At 37.1% G+C, this 19,341-nt stretch overlaps 1 protein-coding gene across 2 annotated transcripts in view; it reads right to left on the reverse strand.

Annotated features, from left to right (window-relative positions):
- Nucleotides 1–19,341, reverse strand: part of LOC145981293 (cilia- and flagella-associated protein 69-like) — a 52,740-nt gene that overhangs the window by 13,738 nt on the left and 19,661 nt on the right. For both annotated transcript variants that reach the window (XM_083114477.1, XM_083114476.1), the window contains exons 8-12: nt 14,542–14,693; nt 12,570–12,774; nt 9,706–9,817; nt 7,881–8,073; nt 2,897–3,111 (exon numbers count right to left, since the gene is read on the reverse strand). In XM_083114477.1, coding sequence (XP_082970603.1) covers nt 2,897–3,111; nt 7,881–8,073; nt 9,706–9,817; nt 12,570–12,774; nt 14,542–14,693 — 877 coding nt within the window. The remainder of the gene's footprint in view (nt 1–2,896; nt 3,112–7,880; nt 8,074–9,705; nt 9,818–12,569; nt 12,775–14,541; nt 14,694–19,341) is intronic.

Genomic DNA, 19,341 nt, shown 5'->3' on the forward strand with positions numbered 1-19,341 from the left:
GATAAATATCTGATAATTTAGTGCAAAATTCTGCCATTTTGTTGTAATTTTTATGGATAATCTCCATGTGCTACTTTCTAGAAAAGTAAATGTCTAAATATGCAATTTCTTTTTCACTGCACTCACCTTGAAACACACATTTATTAAGGACGCCAATGAACCTTTCAGGTTCTTCAAGAACCATTTCTAATTTTATATCAGATCAGTAGAATACTGGTTATCGGTATAGTGCTCGAAAAATCTTTTTCAAAGCTAGGCGCCAGCTCTGAAAATCAGGTGCCAAGAAACCACCTACTAGCAATTGTGCGTACTATAAGAAGTTGAGCGTCACCATGTTCAAAACATCGCTAAATGATGTGAGAAAGCAGAAAATTGGGGCTTGGGGGACAAAGAGTAAGGAATAGTTACCGATTCTATGGAATGTTCACAACGTCGATAAATATCATTTGCCAACTTTCGCTATACTGCAATAATCTTCAAATTTTTTTACATGCAAACTTAAAAAAATGTCAATATTACAGGAAACGATTGCAAGTCGCCAGGCTGAAATTTTTATTCGCCATGACGACCTGGTGACCGAGATTTTTCAAGCCCTGGGTATTGGTAAATTTATATCGGCATTGGCCAAAATTTCATATGGGCCCATCCCTACATAAAACATTCTTCAATCATTGTTATTTGACAGTGTTTTCATTATTTAGTTTTTAAACTTTATAAATGACGTTAAAAACATATTGATGTTGTTGTTATGCTTATCTACAGTATTGCAGATTGCATTCATTCTCCAGATAGGTGACCTTTTCATAAAACAGTGAAACCCTGATTTTGCGTTTTCACACATTATGAATGTAATCTTTGTGGTCCCAATAGAGTATAATGTTGTAAGAATTTACATTTCCCTGCATTTTAAGGTTTTTCACCTTTGGTCCTTAATGTCCTATTCGCATAAAAGATTTTATTCTTAGATGGTGTCGTAGAATTTGTAACCCACATTATAAATTATGTAGTCTTTAACCATGCCATGCAATCTAAGGCTTTGAGCTCAGGCTATGGGATGCATGCTGGTTCAAGCATCCTTGAGGGAAAGTGTAACAACTTTCTCCTGAGAATTCAGCAATGTATTGGGCTGGTGTGTACCCACCATCATGAGGAAATTGGGGAGCTAGGAACGAGTACCGTAACTTGGTCATGAAAACCTACAACAATAACTGGGGGTTCATCGTGCTGACCACACGTCATCATGTAACTGGTTGGATGATCTGCCACCTCGGCATGTTGGTGTGAGGATAGAAGTCTGTAGATAGACCCTGGCACTCATGGGCTGTTGTGCCACCGGTTATTATTATAGTTATTATAAATTGTGTGAACTATAGAGAAGAACGAAGTTTACTCTTAAATATTTTCCAAAGCAGTACATATCACCAGGCACATAACTAGAAATATATTTAAGGAGGGAGGGGGGGTCCGAACCAAGTGTCCCAGAAATAATAATAATAATGTTTAAATTAAAACAATTCAATTATATTTGAAATATTCATTGAAATGTGTAAATTATTATAACTGCATTTTTATTATTACATGGATACTTAAAAAGATGGTATAAGAATATATATATATATATATATATTCTTTCACCGGGAAAGACAAGCGCTGATGCCGGGCCGCTTGCCGCCGAGTCTCGTAGCGAATGTCAGGGAATGCTCTGTATATATTATCTAGTTTGCATGTACTTAAGATCGCCAAATTTGTATGAAACAAGGAAATTAATGTCAAATAGATAAAGAATTTAATATTTATTGAATAATAAAGAAGGGATGTTCCTGATTAATATTTTATGCATATTTTCATGAGTAGTAGTTTGCATAAATCTTCTTCGGTTCTGTCCTTCAAAGCAGTATTATCCCAATATAATAATCCTTGTCTACCCAGTTCATAGAAAATAAATAACCATTTATTACAGTACAAGAAATGCTAAAAAGTACATTTTCATTATTTTATTTGAGTACTTGTTAATTCTTTTGGTGGGGGTCTTGACCCCCTGGACCCCCATCCCCTGAATTCTTCCTTTCATGTCACGAGTGTTTGTGTTATGGAGTTCATGTCCATGGGATTAGTTTCAGTACAAAACTTTATTTGAATTCCTGTGTTTTGTTTTACAAAGGGTTTCTCCTTGTATGACTTGATGAGGGTAAATAACCTATACTCCATGAGGCCTTAGAACGATCGCTTCGCGGACTTGCAGCAGACGACAATATGGGGGTGTGTCTGTGAGAACCAATGAGGTCTACGAATGAGCGAGCCCGGTTGCCACAGCTAGCTCGCTGCACCTTCTGGAAGGGTGAGTGACCTCTGCCCCTTGCTACCTCGGCCTGTTTGTTCGTGTGAGGAGCAGACGACACGAGAGTATCAGCAACAGTGTGCGAGCGACGTCTGCTGTTAGCCCGCAAAGCGCTCTTTCTAAGGCCTCCTGCAGTATAAGTACAGTAAAACCTTGTTAAGCTGGACTTTGCTTAATCCGGACAGGCAAAAGGCTATTAAAAAAAGCAGAATGCAAGGTTTTAAATGTGACTAGAAGTCAACAAAAGAACTTCCCAAAGAAAAGGCAGACAACCACTGATGAAATTCTGTTTGCCGCAGACACAGACTTTGTACTGTACTGTATAGTGTATTTTAGGCCTATGCCCTTTAAATACACCATAATAAACGTGTTTTGTTGCTATAAACAAAGGTTTCATGCACTTTCTACTGTTCTTTTAGGTCATTTCAGTTAATCTGGACTTTCGTTAAACTGGTCAACTTATCCCCCCCCCCCCAATTAGTCTGGATTAACGCGGTTTTACTGTACTGACACATCTATAATTTTTTAACTTCAGTCGATCCTTCCGATCAAGCTAACCTTGTCTTGAACAGAAAGTGGAATCTCTTTCAGAGGAAAAGCAGCAGCTAAGCCGGTTATCTTGGTCTGGTGGCTCATCATCTTTTGAATAAGAGCAAATGCTTTAGGTCGAACACTTCCCAAAAGGTCTGTCATCGCAGGGCTTGACCCTGTGTTCCTGTTGATTCCAAAAGTGATGTCTTGTTGTTTCTTGCCCATGAGTGGCATATCCACATCTAAGAAATATTGTAAAGGGTAACAATTGTTTAAATTAAAGCCCAATTTACTTTAAATAATATTAAAACGCTTACTGTGTTTACTTGGTGTTTCGCCATCCTTCATACTCTGATGACGGATGGAGAAAGAGGAGCATAGGAGGTGGTGTGGGCTCTCAACTTCCTATCTTCCTTTGCCTCTTTTTATCTCTCCCAAAAGGGGGTGGGGGACAAATGCCCAGGAGGGAAGGGGAGGTATAGAGAGAGAGGGGGGGGTGAAGCTGAGGAAAAGAAGAGAGGGATATTTATCTCTTCCCTTCTCTCTCTACTGAGAGAGAGACAGAAATAGATATGTAGCTCTTTTGCTTGCAACGTGCCACCACTCTTAACTCCAGGGTATGAAGATCCGAATTGGCAACACACCGCTCCTTGCTCCGGCTGGTCAGTTGGGAGCACCAGTTCTCACCCAAAGATCGAGATTAAGACGATCCACCCTTCCTCCAGGAAGGAAACCACCGAATTGCGACACGTGACAGTAAATAAAATTAAAATACTTTATAATTAAAATGTCCAAAATCTTCCACGAATCGCACGTACATACTGATTCGCACAAGTTAAAATTATAATTTGTTGGGTCATGCATGCTCATAGGCAGTGATAAGCAACTTATTTAACACGAATCCGCACACCGCCTTCATAGTTAATAGCAAGACCTAACTGCCTACCTCAAGCACGAGGTGTAGCATAACAGATTGTTCTATCTTACAATAATACAAACTCATAACATAAAAAAACGCAAGAAAAACTGATGATTTATATAACACATCAATGTTAATTAGCGATAGTAAGCTAAAGTTCAGGTTGGCAACAATTAAAAATGCCAACGTGGAGGAATTTATATCGCCAAAAACACATAGCATGGTTCCCCCACTCCTAACATAAACAGCCAATAGGAAAACGATATTTTACTGAAAACGAGGGAGAAATACTTTGCTATAATATTACAATATTAAACTATATAGAAATAACTAAACTGATTTTATCAAATAAATCATATTTGCCCTTGTACAAAAAAATGATTAAATAAAGATTTAGTTTATAACGAAGACAAATTACTTCAATCTTGTACATTGTTGAACAAAAATCGATATTAACAAGAAATGTAATTAACTTGTGCTTAAACAACAAAATTTGCGTGAAAGATAAAAATAATCCTAGCAATTTTGGATTTGAAAAACAATGAAAACGTTGCATATATTATTTGGGATAATTATTAGCCTATACATTCTGAATAAATGTTGCAAAAATACGCGAATAATGTTATAACAAGATAAAACGTAAATATATACATAAATTATGAAAACAATTAAGTATAAATAATTTAATCCAAGTTCTTAACTTGAAAGTATACGAATAAGATAAATGCCAATATACGACTGAAATCTGCCTAACATTGCGGTCGTTACATGCTCCTCCTTTGAGATGGTGGTATTACATAAAGAGAGAGAGGAGAAGAAAAATGGGGGGTGGGTTGAAGATGCTTCTTTTATCTCTCTCTCGTTTCTTTACTAGCTATTTATTCACCATCTCTTTCTCTCCTACTTTTTATTTTCCTTCTCCTCCTCCTCTTCTGGTGGGTGTGAAAGTGGGCACTCACTCCCCCTTCCCTTTCAACTGACACGTTTCATAATTCTCTGAATGTTAGAGACAATGGGTGTACATTTACAGTGAATTCGACATTATCCATTGCTTAGAGGACCTCCCCGATGGTGCAGTAGTAGCGTTGCCACCTTGAAATCAAAGGGTCCCGGGTTCAATACCTGGTGGAGAGACATAGTGGTTCGGACCCTACTTTAAACTGTAGGTTCAGTCCCGATTAGCTTTACTGTGCATAAAGGCTCCTCCTCGCCAGGTGCAATTTCTCGAAAATCAAGTTAAACACAAACTCAATCAATCAAAACAATTGCCTAGTGCTTTAAACTATACTTATTACTAAACCCCAGATTTTTATGTAATATCAAAGTAGAAAATGTGTACATAAACGTGTAACAATAATTGATAAAATATGTACCTAAATATTTATTATGAAAAGGATATGTAGGTAAATATGTAGTATCAAAGAATATATAATTTTAATAATAATCGAGTATCCAAGCAATATCAAGAATTTTGCTACATATTTATTTTATTTTCCTGTAGTTTACGGTTATTACAAGCATAAGAAAACAGTTTTTCTTTGTGACGTTTCAGTTTTCATCAGACATTTATTTTCATTTTGACTAAAGATACAGTTATAACAATGGTTAGTATTTTTTTTAAACAAAAAGAATCCGTTATATAATGGATGTTGTCAATGTTACATTGTTGTAATATAGCAACTTAACTGTGAAAAAAGCAGTCTGTTTTATTTTTATTTCAGATTTTTTTAAAATTATGAATCCCAAATATCATCAGGTAATTCAAATTCATCATTGTTTTCACAAAGTCTGTTGATGTTTTCTGTTACATTAAATTAAAGATGGTGGCTTACTCCATTTGTGAAAAAGAAAACTCCATACTGGATCTATGTTACCATTTTCATTATTTTATTTATTACAGTGTTCTTCTGCAATGAACGAAGCTTCCCAGACATTCAACTCTGTGTTTCCCATTAATCTTTTTAAAACCCTTCTCTTTTTAATCAAATGCTTCTCTTCGATGATATGTTCTTGACCTGTTCTTGGGTTTAGATTTATAATGTCCAAATCGTGTTCGTGCCATCTTATTGCCATTTTCCTTGCTGTTTGTCCCACATAATCCTTTGAACATGAACAACTTATATTATATATTCCTGTGGTTTCCACATCTGGTAGAGAGTTTCTCATTTTGAATTCATTAAATGTACATTCCAAACTTCTTGGTGATTTAAAAACAATTTTGAAATTAAAACTTCAAAAAAAATTTGCCATTTTATGTGAGAATCCCTTGTGGAATGGAATCACACAAATTTCTTTTCAACAGATTTTTCATCTATTTCTCTTTTCCTTTAGTTTTCCTGCGACTTGTTTTTTGATTTGGTTTATTCTGTTAGTGTGAAAGCCATTTTTTTTGCTATATTAAAAAGCCTTTCTTCTTCATTTTTGATATCCTCATTATTAGAACATAGTCTTTGTGCTCTTTATTTGAACATATCCAACATAATTTTAAGAACATAAGTTGTTCAGAAGTGGGGGTGAGAAACTCCAGCATATTTTGATATATGACAGTTTCCGTATTTTTAATTATTTTTTTTGTCTGTCTTAATGGCATGGTGCTATGCACAGGGCAACACTTTACTTTTTACTTTTGTCTGTCTTTGGACTTGGCAGTCAATTTTAGGTGACAGTAAACTTTAAGCATCTCATCGATTAGTAAACATGACATCACATGAGCTACAAATTTTCTTCATCATGTTTCAGAGATAGGAAATATAGGAAAAAGGATGAAGATAGGAAAAATTACCGAAATATGTCGTTTTATGTAAAGTCAATTAACAAATATGTAAAATATGTAATATTCTGGCAAATATGTAACATAAAACTTATGCAAAATCATGTCAGTTATATAATTCCTTGCCATTTTCCTGTTCAATGTATGTATGTAGAAAGGAATAGAATATGTAATTACATACAAATCCAGGCTCTGCTTATTACACTACGTTTCGAGAAACCACCTCTTATTTTGCCAGGGGTGTGATTTTAATCTATGGCAGATGTGTGAATTTTACTACAAATCTGTTGCTCTAACCAACTCTTCTCCCCCTTCCCCAGGAATTCTGTACTGATTTTTGCTCCATTTATGCTACTATTTGTCATATTTGATGAGAGGGGATTTATGTGCTTGAGTTCTACATGAATTACAAATAGTAGCATAAATTAGTACAGAATCCCTATGGAACGCCGTGGAATAGTTGGTTAGAGCAGTGTTCCGCAACCGGTGTGCCTTGGCACACTAGTGTTCCGTCACAAAGTGAAAGGTGTGACGCGAACTTTTACCTACTATTGTAATATTGTAAGAAATTAATTGTCGATTTTAAGTAAGAAGGTGCTTGTTTATTCTTGCTGATAACTGTTATATTTTCATAGAAATTAAATGTAATTTATTTACTCAATATTGTCATAGTTTGCTCATCTTATATGTATTCTCGCCTGTAATATTGGGCTGGTTTGATGGGTTATAGGCAGCAAGCTTTGTGTTCACCACAAAGAAAGCCACGTAAGACTTTTAGCAAGCCTTTTAGCGGCCCGCACCAGTCATACAACAGAGCTATTCAAGCGAGTTCTTTGTTTGTAACACTGCATCTTTTGTGCACGGCTGGCTGTTTTGTGCCAGTTTGTCGGCGCTTCTTAAACTTTATTGCTCTTTTCCTTTTTCCTTCGCATTTTGGTGTGTGCGTGTTGAGTCTAGGCCCGTCTGGGGTGTGCCATGAGTAAAAAAAGGTTGCGGAACACTGGGTTAGAGGAACGGATTTGTAGTATAAATCACACGTCTGTCATTGATTAAAATCACACCCCTGGCAAAATACATTTCACCTAAAGACGAGAGAAGAGATGCTCTCTCGTAGTGTTAGAATGAGTATAGTTTTAAGCACTAGATACAATGGGTAATGTCCAAGTTGCATTGCACGCTGACACATTTCAGGCATTAACACATGCATATTTGGCTTGCAGTTGCAAAATTAATTTTTGAATCCTACTTGGCCAATACAGAATAATATCCTCTAGTCTGATGGTACTTGTTAAAGCTAGAAATGGTTTTCATTGTCAACGTACCTAGGATACAACCTTCAGATGTCCTGAGTACCTGAGTTCTACTCTCTTCTTCTCTCCAAGCATTTGCTAGAACTGTTAAGAGGCTCGTTCCTTTCTTGCCGTGCCAAGTTCTGAGGTGTAAGTTCGTCTCATTATCTTCACATATGTCTATGAGACAGCCAAGAAATACCGTCTTGATTTCAAATGTTGCATCCTATGCGAAATAAATTATCGCTATTAGATAACAGTTCTTGGATATGATTTGCAAATGGTAGCAGGTTTTGTATTGATCTCTTGAAACTATTTTATAATTATTTCTCTTGTAGTTTACGGTTCTTACAAGTACATAAACATAATTTGAGCTGTCACGTTTCGGGAGAACACGCGCTCTCTTCATCAGACATTTATTTTTAGTTTGAATAATGTTACAGTTATAACACTGGAATGAATTTCCCAAAGCATAAAGATGCAGTTATACAGTGAATCTTGTGAATAATATTACATTGTTCGAACATTACAATTCAACTGTGAAACAAGCAATTTATTATTATTATTTTTTAAATGAAGTTGACAAATAACTATAACATTTTTCAAACTAAAAATAAATGTCTGATGAAGGGAGTGTGTGTTCTCTCAAAACGTAACAGCACAAATTATGTTTATGTGCTTGTAAGAACTGGAAACTACAGGAGAAATAATTCTACAATGCAAGCAATATGTACATACAAGAAAAACTATTTTATGTTAAAAAATAATATGAAAAAAAAAAACAGAAAATATATTGGAATGTCAATTGTATGTTCCTGGATATTTAATTTACCTTCGTTTGAGACCAGAATTCCCTACTATTGCTTTCAAGTAGAACCCACCCAAAATGTCCTAATGCTGGGTCTACACTGAAATTTTGATGCATGTAATCGGTGTTCCACTACATTACGAGGGGCGTTCAAAAGTAAGTTTCGTCATTTTTTTTTTTCAGAGGGAAGCTTTATTACAAACTGAACAAATTTGAAGAATACAATGTCATAACAAAATACGATCTTTTGGCTATTTTTCCACATAGTCCCCACCAACATTGATACATTTGTCGTACCGTGAAATCAATTTCAAGAAACCTCCTGGTAAAAATCATTGCCCAACAAGTCGTGAATCATGTGTTGGGCTTCAGCACATCCAACACCCAATGTGGATGCAACTTCAGATACAGTTACGCGCCTGTTGGCTAACACCATTTCCTGTACTCTGTCGACTTTTGTTGCAGACGTGGATGTGGAGGGGGCCAAAATCGGTCTTCATCTTCCACACACAGCCTTCCTTCATTGAACATTGAACACCAGTACCCAACCATCTGACGGGACATGACATCGTCTCCATAGACTTTCTGTAAGTGTCGATGAATATCTGAAACACTAGTCCCACGCACCAATTCATAGCGCACGACAGCACATGTTTCCAGCACACATCTTTCTGCCATACTGGTTTGCACTCAAATGAGCTCAGGCACGTCGGTCTGCTGCTCATCTCTATGCTTCGGTACTCTGCGCATGCGCCATCGCTCCTCTGCTCTTGCTCCTCTCGTCGTGAATTCAGGAAAGATTGTCTTTGTTATGGCAATGTGTTTTCTCACTTTGTAATACAGCTTCCCTGTGAACAAAATGACGAAACTTACTTTCGGAATGTCCCTCGTACATATATTCAATATGTAATTTGAAAATTACATTGTAATTGAAGAATGATAACCTAACATGCATATGGGATAAAAGTGTCTAGTGAAGATTTCAGTGAACTACATTCATTAGTATCCCTAATGACAAACGCAACTAACACTAGAGCTAACATAGCATACCTCAATGAAATCTAGAAGGCAATATACGCCACTCTTCTTGCAAAAGGTCTTGCAATTTTTCTTGTGCCAAGCAACGCACTCCCATAAGCAATCTCCTGCACATATAACCATCCTTTAGGAATGAAACACATTTAAATATTAGCCTTAAAGTCTGTGAAAGTGGTTTTGCATAGTGCCGATAAAAGTTGAACAATGTAGCAAGAAGGTAAACTATATTAAACTCTGTGTAGTGAAGGTAAAGTTCCCCGTGCACTGTGTACCAAGTGGGATGTGAGGGTAGGGCCTCACACATCCTTCAATCTTGGCCATTTTGTGATGTGATCAGCACCATGCTCTGCCTGCATTTACCCCCTCCCCCACACAGGGTTACCCACCAGGTAACCATTTCATTGAGGTTGGGTGAGCCCCAGAGCTGCTTAATGCTGAGACAAGGCTGGTCAAAATCCGACCTTAGATCCCCCATCCTAGGAATCGAATGCAGGTCTCCTGCATGGCACTCAGGTGATCTACCAACTAGATCATCGCAGCTCCTTTGAAGGCATAGAACTTCAAAGAAGCTTTTCTTTGGGTGATGGGTCAGCACCTCAAGTCCCTTTGTCTCTGTTTGGCATTCTAGACCAGAGCCTGATATTTCTTCTTTTCCCAATACTCCTCCGATTGTCCTTACAATGCTGGGTCTAAAACTTCCACTGAGTATCAAACCAGGGACCAAGAATATAAGCAACATGCTGCAGCCAAACTAGGTGCATTTTGATAGTACTTAACTTTCCATTCAAAAGAAATATTAATTCTCTGAATGTTAGTGACAATGGTTTTTATTAGCATGCATTGTTAATTGGATATTATCAATATCAATATGTTTATTCATCACTAAGCATTAAAATAATGCAATAGATGTCATCATTGGTACAAATATAAAACCTAATACAAGAATAGTATAAACATACAAATATAAAATATAATACAAGAATAGTATAAATATACAAATATAAAACAATACAAGAATAGTATAAACATACAAATATAAGACATAATACAAGAATAGCATATATATCTAAATATAAAACTCAATACAAGAATAGCATAAACAAGCCTATATATCTATAATAAATACATAGGGTGAGTATGGAGATAATAGTATTGCACACATTAAAAGTTCTAGAAATTTAAATCTTCTTTTGAGTTCAGAATAAATTGATCTATTGAGCAGAAAACCTTTGGTCTAATGCTTTTATCTATAGTTATTCTAACACTAAGTTTCAAGAGAACACCTCTTCTCTTGTCTTTTAGCCGGTGGTGGGGATCGAACCTATGACAGTTGTGATGTTACTAAAAATCCAGCGAGCTAGCCAATTACTCCATGGCCTCCTGCATTTGCAGTAAAAGTCTTATGTTCGTTCAGCCTCCCCGATGGCAAATGGAAGCGTTGTCGCCTTGTAATCAAGGGGTCCCGGGTTCAATACCTGGTGGAGGCACATAGTGGTTCGGATCCCACTTTAAACTGTAGGTCAAGTCCTGATTAGCCTTACTGTGCATAAAGTGGACTCCAAACACCAACTCAATCAATCAACTGTCTTGTGTTCGATTCCCATCACTGGCAAGAATAAATTAGTTTTCCTAGGACAAGAGAAGAGGTGCTCTTTTGAAATGTAGTGTTAGAGTAAGTATGGATAAAAGCAGTAGACAATGCCAAAATAATATTTGTAAAACATTTTTTTGAGGGATAATGTAGTCATATGCATGGGCGTAACTTGGGACCTAATTTTGAGTGGGCAAAATCAAACAGCCTACTTTTTAGGGCAGATTCAAACTGGGCCTAATTTTAAGGGGGGCAGAATAAAATGGGTGTAATTTTGAGGGGCAGAATCAAACTGGCCTAATTTTGAGTGGTATAGAATCAAACTGGACCTAATTTTGAGGGGAGGAGAATCAAACAGCCTAATTTTGAGGGGAGCAGAATCAAACTGGGCCTAATTTTGAGTGGAGCAGAATCAAACTAGGCCTAATTTTGAGGGGAGCATAATCAAACTAGGCCTAATTTTGAGGGGCAGAATCAAACTCGCCTAATTTTGAGTGGAATAGAATCAAACTGGACCTACTTTTGAGGGGAGCAGAATCAAACGGCCTAATTTTGAGGGGAGCAGAATCAAACTGGGCCTAATTTTGAGGGGAGCAGAATCAAACTGGGCCTAATTTTGAGTGGAGCAGAATCAAACTAGGCCTAATTTTGAGGGGAGCAGAATCAAACGGCCTAATTTTGAGGGGAGCAGAATCAAACTGGGCCTAATTTTGAGGGGAGCAGAATCAAACTGGGCCTAATTTTGAGGGGAGCTGAATCAAACTGGGTCTAATTTTGAGTGGAGCAGAATCAAACTAGGCCTAATTTTGAGGGGAGCAGAATCAAACTGGGCCTAATTTTGAGGGGAGCAGAATCAAATTAGGCCTAATTTTGAGGGGAACAGAATCAAACTGGGCCTAATTTTGAGGGGGTACACTGAAACTTGGGGCAAGAGACTTGAAAAGTTTTCCATTCAATAAATACAGCGTCTAGGATTATTTTCTAAATAACTGTGACATTTCTGAAATCACAAATATTACTCTTTATTAGGTACTTTGCTCCTCAGGTCATCTAACTTTAAAGTTTAACAAACCTGTAACTTTTGGGGACCCCTCCTTGCCCCTGCCGAGTTACACCTATTGTCATATGTTTAGACTTTTACCTGTGTTTTCACTGTATTCACTGTCTTCTCTAAAAAAAATATGATCATATGTTTAACAGTATTCAAGAAGATATTATTTTGCTTAATTCCTATAATACTGCAATGTTATTTAATGAAAATGTTGAGTAATAATAAATTACAAACCAGGGGTCCATTGGAGCATCATCTTGCCTGCAGGATGTAAAATGTTTCATGACATCAAGCATCACATTTACACCCAACTCTCCAAACAGTTCTTGTTGCTGTGGATTGTTTCTTCCCAAAATTTCGAGTGTGTAGAAATTAAGTGTTAATAGCCTCTGATGGTTTGCTGACAGAATTGGTTTGCTTAAGATTTGCTTTGAGAATCCTTAGAGAAAGAGAGTAGAAAATTAGTTGTGCCACATTTTAATCATGAAATTAAATTATAAGAAATTATTTAAACATTAACCCTTACATGCCAGCCTGTTTTATGCAGTACTATAGTCTCAATGTCTCAGAACATTGCACATGCATCGATAAAATCTGTGTGTTCTCCGAAATCGATATTGTCAGCACCAGAATTCAACGTGGGTGAATTGCACAGCTGAACACATGGTCCGGCATGACACATTTTTCCGAAAGACCACTGAGAGTTCCCCCTCGACAAATCGGCAGTTAAACCAGACCAACGACTGCTCGCTATGAAAAAGATGCAGACCTCCAGTCATAAATTTCACCTGTGTCAAGGAAGAAGTTGTTTCGTTAAATTCCCCCCCCCCCTTTCCCTTCAGGACAAAGCCGGCGATTCTTTTGAAGGTTACATGGAAAAGAGTAAAAATTGTAATTGAGATGTTGCTTTCTTGGAAACTGCCCTTCACCAAATGGACAGTAAAGAGCAAGTTGGAAGGGTATAAGAACTGCCTTCCAGAGATCTTGCTGTGATTATTTCAATGATTATGCATTCGGGGATGCACCCAGTAACGTCTTTTATTTCTATCGCAGTTGTATTTGCATTGAAGATGCAACAAACAAAAGATAAAACCTTTTATTCCTGGTAGGAGCCATCTCTGCTCACAGACTTTGTCCACAGCTTCTTGGGAGACATTTTAAGAGGGGTGGGGATGAGGGTGCATTTATATAACATTTTTTCCCAAGTTATTCACTACACTACTTTCACTTGAAAATTTTTATTTCTCAAAATTTAAGAGGGGCTTGGAGCACCATGAACTCCCTCCTGCATATGCCATTGATTGTGGTGGGAAGGCAACAGAGTTGTGCCTCCTACCCAAAAATGTCAATTTTTTGTAAAAAGGATGGAAAGCCTGGAACTGTTAGTTATACCATGTTGCATAACATGTAATAAATATACGTTAATGACATACATTATTTGCCAGCATATAAGACACACCGGCATATAAGATACACCCCATTTTCCATCAACATTTTTTAAGAAAAAGCTTTATCACTGAATGTATAATGAATTTACAGTATTTCAAATATAAAGTAATATGCATGTCAACAAATAACGTACCAAATCTAACTAGGAAAGAATACATTTTAATTGTCACACCCTGCAAGAAAGAAATCATGTAATTCAGAACATAGAAAGGTTCCCAAAATGAAGGTAATAAAAAATTGACTGTCAATGTGTATAATGCACCCTGCTTTTCAGACCTATTTTTAAAGAAAAAAGGTGCATTATATGCACCAGCAAATACGGTAATTTGAATTGTGTGTAACTGTGGCAGTAGAAAATTCTGAAGCCTCCCCACATTTTGGGGAGGGGACCCACATACATTCGAGGGTATGTGTTAATTCCTTTGTACTCAAAATTATACATGTAATTTTATTTTATACTCTTTATACTTTTTAATATGCTTAAGTATGTGTTAATTCCTTTGTACTCAAAATTACACATGTAATTGACCTATCTCATATCATAGTGCTATTTGTACTCATATGATCAAGTGGATGGAAATAAATCGTATCTTATCTTATCTTATTTTTTTCTACTCAAACACTGGGAAAATTAATATCCCCATAATCCCCCTCCCCTTGGTGTGCCCTAGCTGTTTTAGAACATAATCATGTACACAGCATAGAGATGTATTTTGTTACTAACAATATCGTTCAAAATAGAAGTGAAATTACTTACTCACTAAAAGTTTTGTAGTCCCTTGGCTTCGAAGGTCGTCTAGAAGAATTTCTTTTCCTGATGATGCCATAGTAGCAATACACTTGATGCAAGGTATTATGATGTCAATCGAAAAGGCCTCCTGCATGTACCATTCGATTAACATTATCAATCTGGGAAAGGAAATGTGATTGTTCACCAAATGGCCATTGTGTATGAACAAAATAGAGAGCAGATAATTTCTAAACCCTGACTGTGCAATGCCACAGCAAGCCAGGGTGTCTACCAATCTGGAAATCCTGGAAATGCCAGGAATTTACTGGAAAAACCAACACTTTTGTGTAGTAGTCCTCTAGAAGTAGGTTTTTAGATTAAAGAAAAGTTTGAAGTTTTAAATTTGTTGTCAATAAACTATACTTCAGTTTAATATACTGAATATTGTGGATAGTTATAGTAGGAATTGCATATATTCGAGGAAAAGGGGCCATGTTTTGAACTATTTTCCAATAGAAATTGCTACAGCAAATAGCTACTGGCATTTATTACTTTCTTGTTGCAGTTTTGTGCTTGGTTGATATCAGGATTAATACATATATTATTAAATGTTACTATCATTATGTATTATTTATGCTACATTTTTTATGATGAATTCTTTGTTTACCATTAGTCATTACATGGCAAGTATTATGTAAAAGCTTTCACTTGATGCCCAACAGTCAATTACTGTTTAGTTTCCCTTCTCGTTATTACTTTTAACATGTGAAGTGAATGTTCTAAATAAAGGGTGTGTCACGGTAAATGGATGGTTTTCAAATGGGGATCTCAAAGCAGGGAGAGGGGGTAGAGATGAAAGTAGGATGGCATTGGACTCGCTCGGCCATGCCATTTTTGGCACGATTCGGATCGGTTTGGCTTGGCGAAGGAATAGAGAGAGCGTATGTGATGTCACCTGAAGCCAAATTAGCTTGCGGCTATTGGGTGGTCAAGATTTTCGAAAGGGAGGGGTTATGTACACTTTATCTGGTAGTCAGCTCTTATTTCGCCATCTTTTCCTACCTTATTATTTTTTTAGGAGTACGTTGCCGGGAGGGAGGGGTTGTAACCCCCACCCTCGGGCAAGCCACTGCTTGCAGCGACTGCCATGTTGGGTGGTGCCACCCACCTGTTGCATCCATTTGTTAACATTCAGCGAGAGGGAATTTCGACGAGAAAAATAAGGCTGCTTGTTATGTTTCTTTATGTTTAAATCGTCAGAAACAATAAGACGAACAATAACTGTCTGCCAGCCCCCATGACAGAGTGGTTAGCACATCGCGCTACAATGACAGGGGTCCCTGGTTCAAATCCCTGTCTGGGTATGGATGTTTGTGAGTGTCCATTCATCAATTTCATCATATCATTACTCATCCCTCTTCGCAAATTAGTGAAAAGTGACACAAAAAGCAAAGTAAAATAAAGCAGGTCAATGAAGATGCCATCTTTATGATGAGTGCAGCTGACATCGCATGTACTGCTGTGACCCCGTGCCGAGCCCAGCCGAGCCTATCCAAACCATGCTGAAAATGGTATGGCCGAGCGAGTTCAATGCCACCCTACTTTCATCTCTACCCCCTCTACCTGCTTCGAGATCTGCATTTGAAAACCATCCTTTTCCCGTGATGCACCCTGTACTTGGTTAAATGGGATTGTAAGTTTGATGTTTAGCTAAAATGTATTAGACTATATTTCACTACAGTGGCGAAGCTTGGTCTTAAGGGAAAGGCAAGCAATGCAGTACTCCGAAAGAGTGGGAGAGGGGGTTGTTGTCCCAGTTTTTCTAGGAGAGAAAGGGCATTTTAAATAATAATAATAATAATAATAATCCCCAACTCCTCTCTCAACAGCCATGCTTGTTAGTTCAAATTCTTGGTCACGTTATTGATATAACTTGCTATTACTTACAGTTTCCCGTACACAATTTGAAATATCCATGTTTGTTTTGGTAAATTCTCAGCACACCAAACAAAAGAGAACTCTTACTTGAACCACTCGTTCTTCCCACACAAATGGAAAATGTTCCGAAAAGCTCCGAAACTAACAGAAAAGTGATACCAACTTCGTTGTAAAAATTATTGTTCACGGTAGAATAAAATAACTGACTTGAAGCTTAAAATTATATGAAGCATTGGAATAATAAGCCATTAGAACAGGAATAAAATACGCCGGTTCTTTTTTTTGACTATGTATCATATTAATAAAAATAGTATTTTGAGTTTGATAGCATTTAGGACTTAACGTTTTTGCTATTTGCAGGTCTCAGAAGAGTGTTTCATTGCTTTCTTGACATAAGTGTTATCGAAAAAACATCAGTTTATTGAATTTGTTTGTATGGAAACTCACGAAAAATATCGTGTAAATTATTTGGTAGTAGTTGTCAACACTGGCGTGGCGTTGCAATTTGAGATGAGAGAGTGTGAGGCGGACAATAGCCAGCTGTTCTGCAGATTCCAGTGCTCTCCAGCGCCGGGGACAACATGTTTATCTGCACGTTTTACAAATCGTGAAAGTTAAAGTAATGCTTTAAAGTATGTTTACGTGGAATTGGAACAGTTATAATGATTTATTTCAATAATTCTGTGTTTATAATAAAGCAAATATCCATCTTCGATATCGTGTTAACACTTATATGCTTTCTGCTAGTAGTGTCTGCTGTCTGCTTGGCTCGGCTGTTTTCGAGAAGCCGAAAAGCTCCGAAAAGCAGAGCTTTTATTAGTGGTTTGGGGACCGTACCTTCACCAGCATCTACCCTTCGCCAAATGATACTTCAGAAGCGTTGGTTTCCCGCGCAGTGGCTGCAAGCAGAGAGTTTGGTGCTTGCCAACGGGCTGCTGAGAGAGTTTGCGGCCGTAAAATTTCGCGAAATCGAGTGCGATAGAAACTAAATAAGGCACTCAACATTAAATACATTAAATACTATTTTAATAGTGCAAGCAGTGCTTGCATTGCTTGTACTGTATCTTCGCCACTGTTTCACTATATTTTACTATATTTCATGTGTACATATATTGTATTTCATTGTATGCGATGTATGTGATACAGTGATGACTCGCAGCTTTTTTGAAGTGTAGGAAGAAATTATGGTAAACCGAGAAAGGTTTGAAAAATTCATTCAATTACAGTCACACATATCGCTTGTACTATATATTGCATTTTGAATGTTAGGTGCAGACCCTTGCCCCCTTGAACTATGAAATATTTTAATGTGAACCTATAAAATCCAACGAAAAAAGTTTTGACGATATTTTAGATTTTGCAGGAATTTCGATTTTGTCCCCTCTCCCAGTCGTGTGGATTGAGGATAATAAAAAGTGTTGCTTAAATACTGAAATTATGCCAAATGCTTCAAAATTGTGCTAGGATTTATTATTAATTATTTTTTCGGATAACTGCAGTTTTAAGTTCAATTATGCATATACTATTTGAGTTTCGAACTTGCATTACTTATTATTCACTACAGTTATGTGATATTGTTAATTCTCCCACAAAATTGTGTAGAATGGCTCAACAAAAGAAATGAGTTGAGCATAGAACTTGAAACAGTTTGAAAAAACTGTTTGTTCATCCCCAACCTTCTATCGATTTCCTGCAATAAAATCTCCTTCTTCACCAGATATTGAACCTTGGACCCCTTCATTTAGTGATCTTATACACATTATTAAATACATGAATTTTAATAATATCCTGGTCTGGAAAATTTTGGTTCTTTGTCTGGAAAACTTGGTATAGTCATAGAATTTTGTTTTTCCAATATTGTAGACATCCTGGAAAGCAAATGTGTGTGAGTGGTGTCACACTTTCAGTCATTGCTAAGGTAAGCAGTGCTCGAAGTGGAAAATGTTAGCTGGAAGGATGTTTGCATGAGCCTTGGGTATCTGGGGGATACTCCTATGTTTGACTATAGGACAGTGGGGGGAGGGTGTGCTTTGCATATTTTTTCCTAGCTGGGGTTAGCTCCATATCCCCCTCCCCCTCCACTTTGGGCACTGATGGTAAGATTAGAGAATAGACTCCATGGTTTAAATTTCATGACCTTATAAAGTTTGAGGCTTGCCACTTTCCTTTTTTGTTAGGTGACAAATGCACATCTACTTTACTTTTCTAAATATTTTTTATGCAAGTAACCTCTCAATGCTCCATATTGATAATTTTATTGATTCTCCAACTAGAATGAACCTAAAGACTAAAGTGATTCTTCAGTTGTAGCAGGTCGAGTCAAAAGGATCCATGAGGAAATCGCTCAGATTCCTGTGGACGTTACATCGAGCTATGGAATATGTCCCTCGACAACTGCAATAATGCTTGCTTAGAAAAGGTCGTCTTCTACTGGATGTCATAATCAAGTCAAAATCCTACCCATCTCTTCAGCAGTATGTAATTATGTAATGGCATCCTCTGCACTATTCATTTCCATGATTAAATCTCTTGCAAGTATGTATTTATTCTCTTCTCTATGCTTCCGTTTGAAAGTGTCCCATCTTTTTGAAACACCCTTTACATCACTGTATTTTTATCTTTTCATTTTTAAGGTTGAATCTCTTTGGAGATACAAATGCAAGATTTTGTTCAGGTATTTCTTCTGCCTACTGATAATGGCACTACCATAAACAGTGGTATGCTTTGGGCTTCTAAAAAGAATATTGAATGCAGAAAAAGATGGCAAAATGTGTGACTGCTATAGAAAAAAGGGAAGGAGGAAGAAGGCACAAAGTTTACTTATGAAATTTCTGGATACACCTCTTGACTAAAGTCCTGAATGTATTCTTTGAACTCTGTTTGATATTT

Source organism: Lepisma saccharinum, chromosome 29, assembly GCF_977018435.1.
Source record: "Lepisma saccharinum chromosome 29, izLepSacc3.1, whole genome shotgun sequence".
Classification (NCBI taxonomy): Eukaryota; Metazoa; Arthropoda; class Insecta; order Zygentoma; family Lepismatidae; genus Lepisma; species Lepisma saccharinum.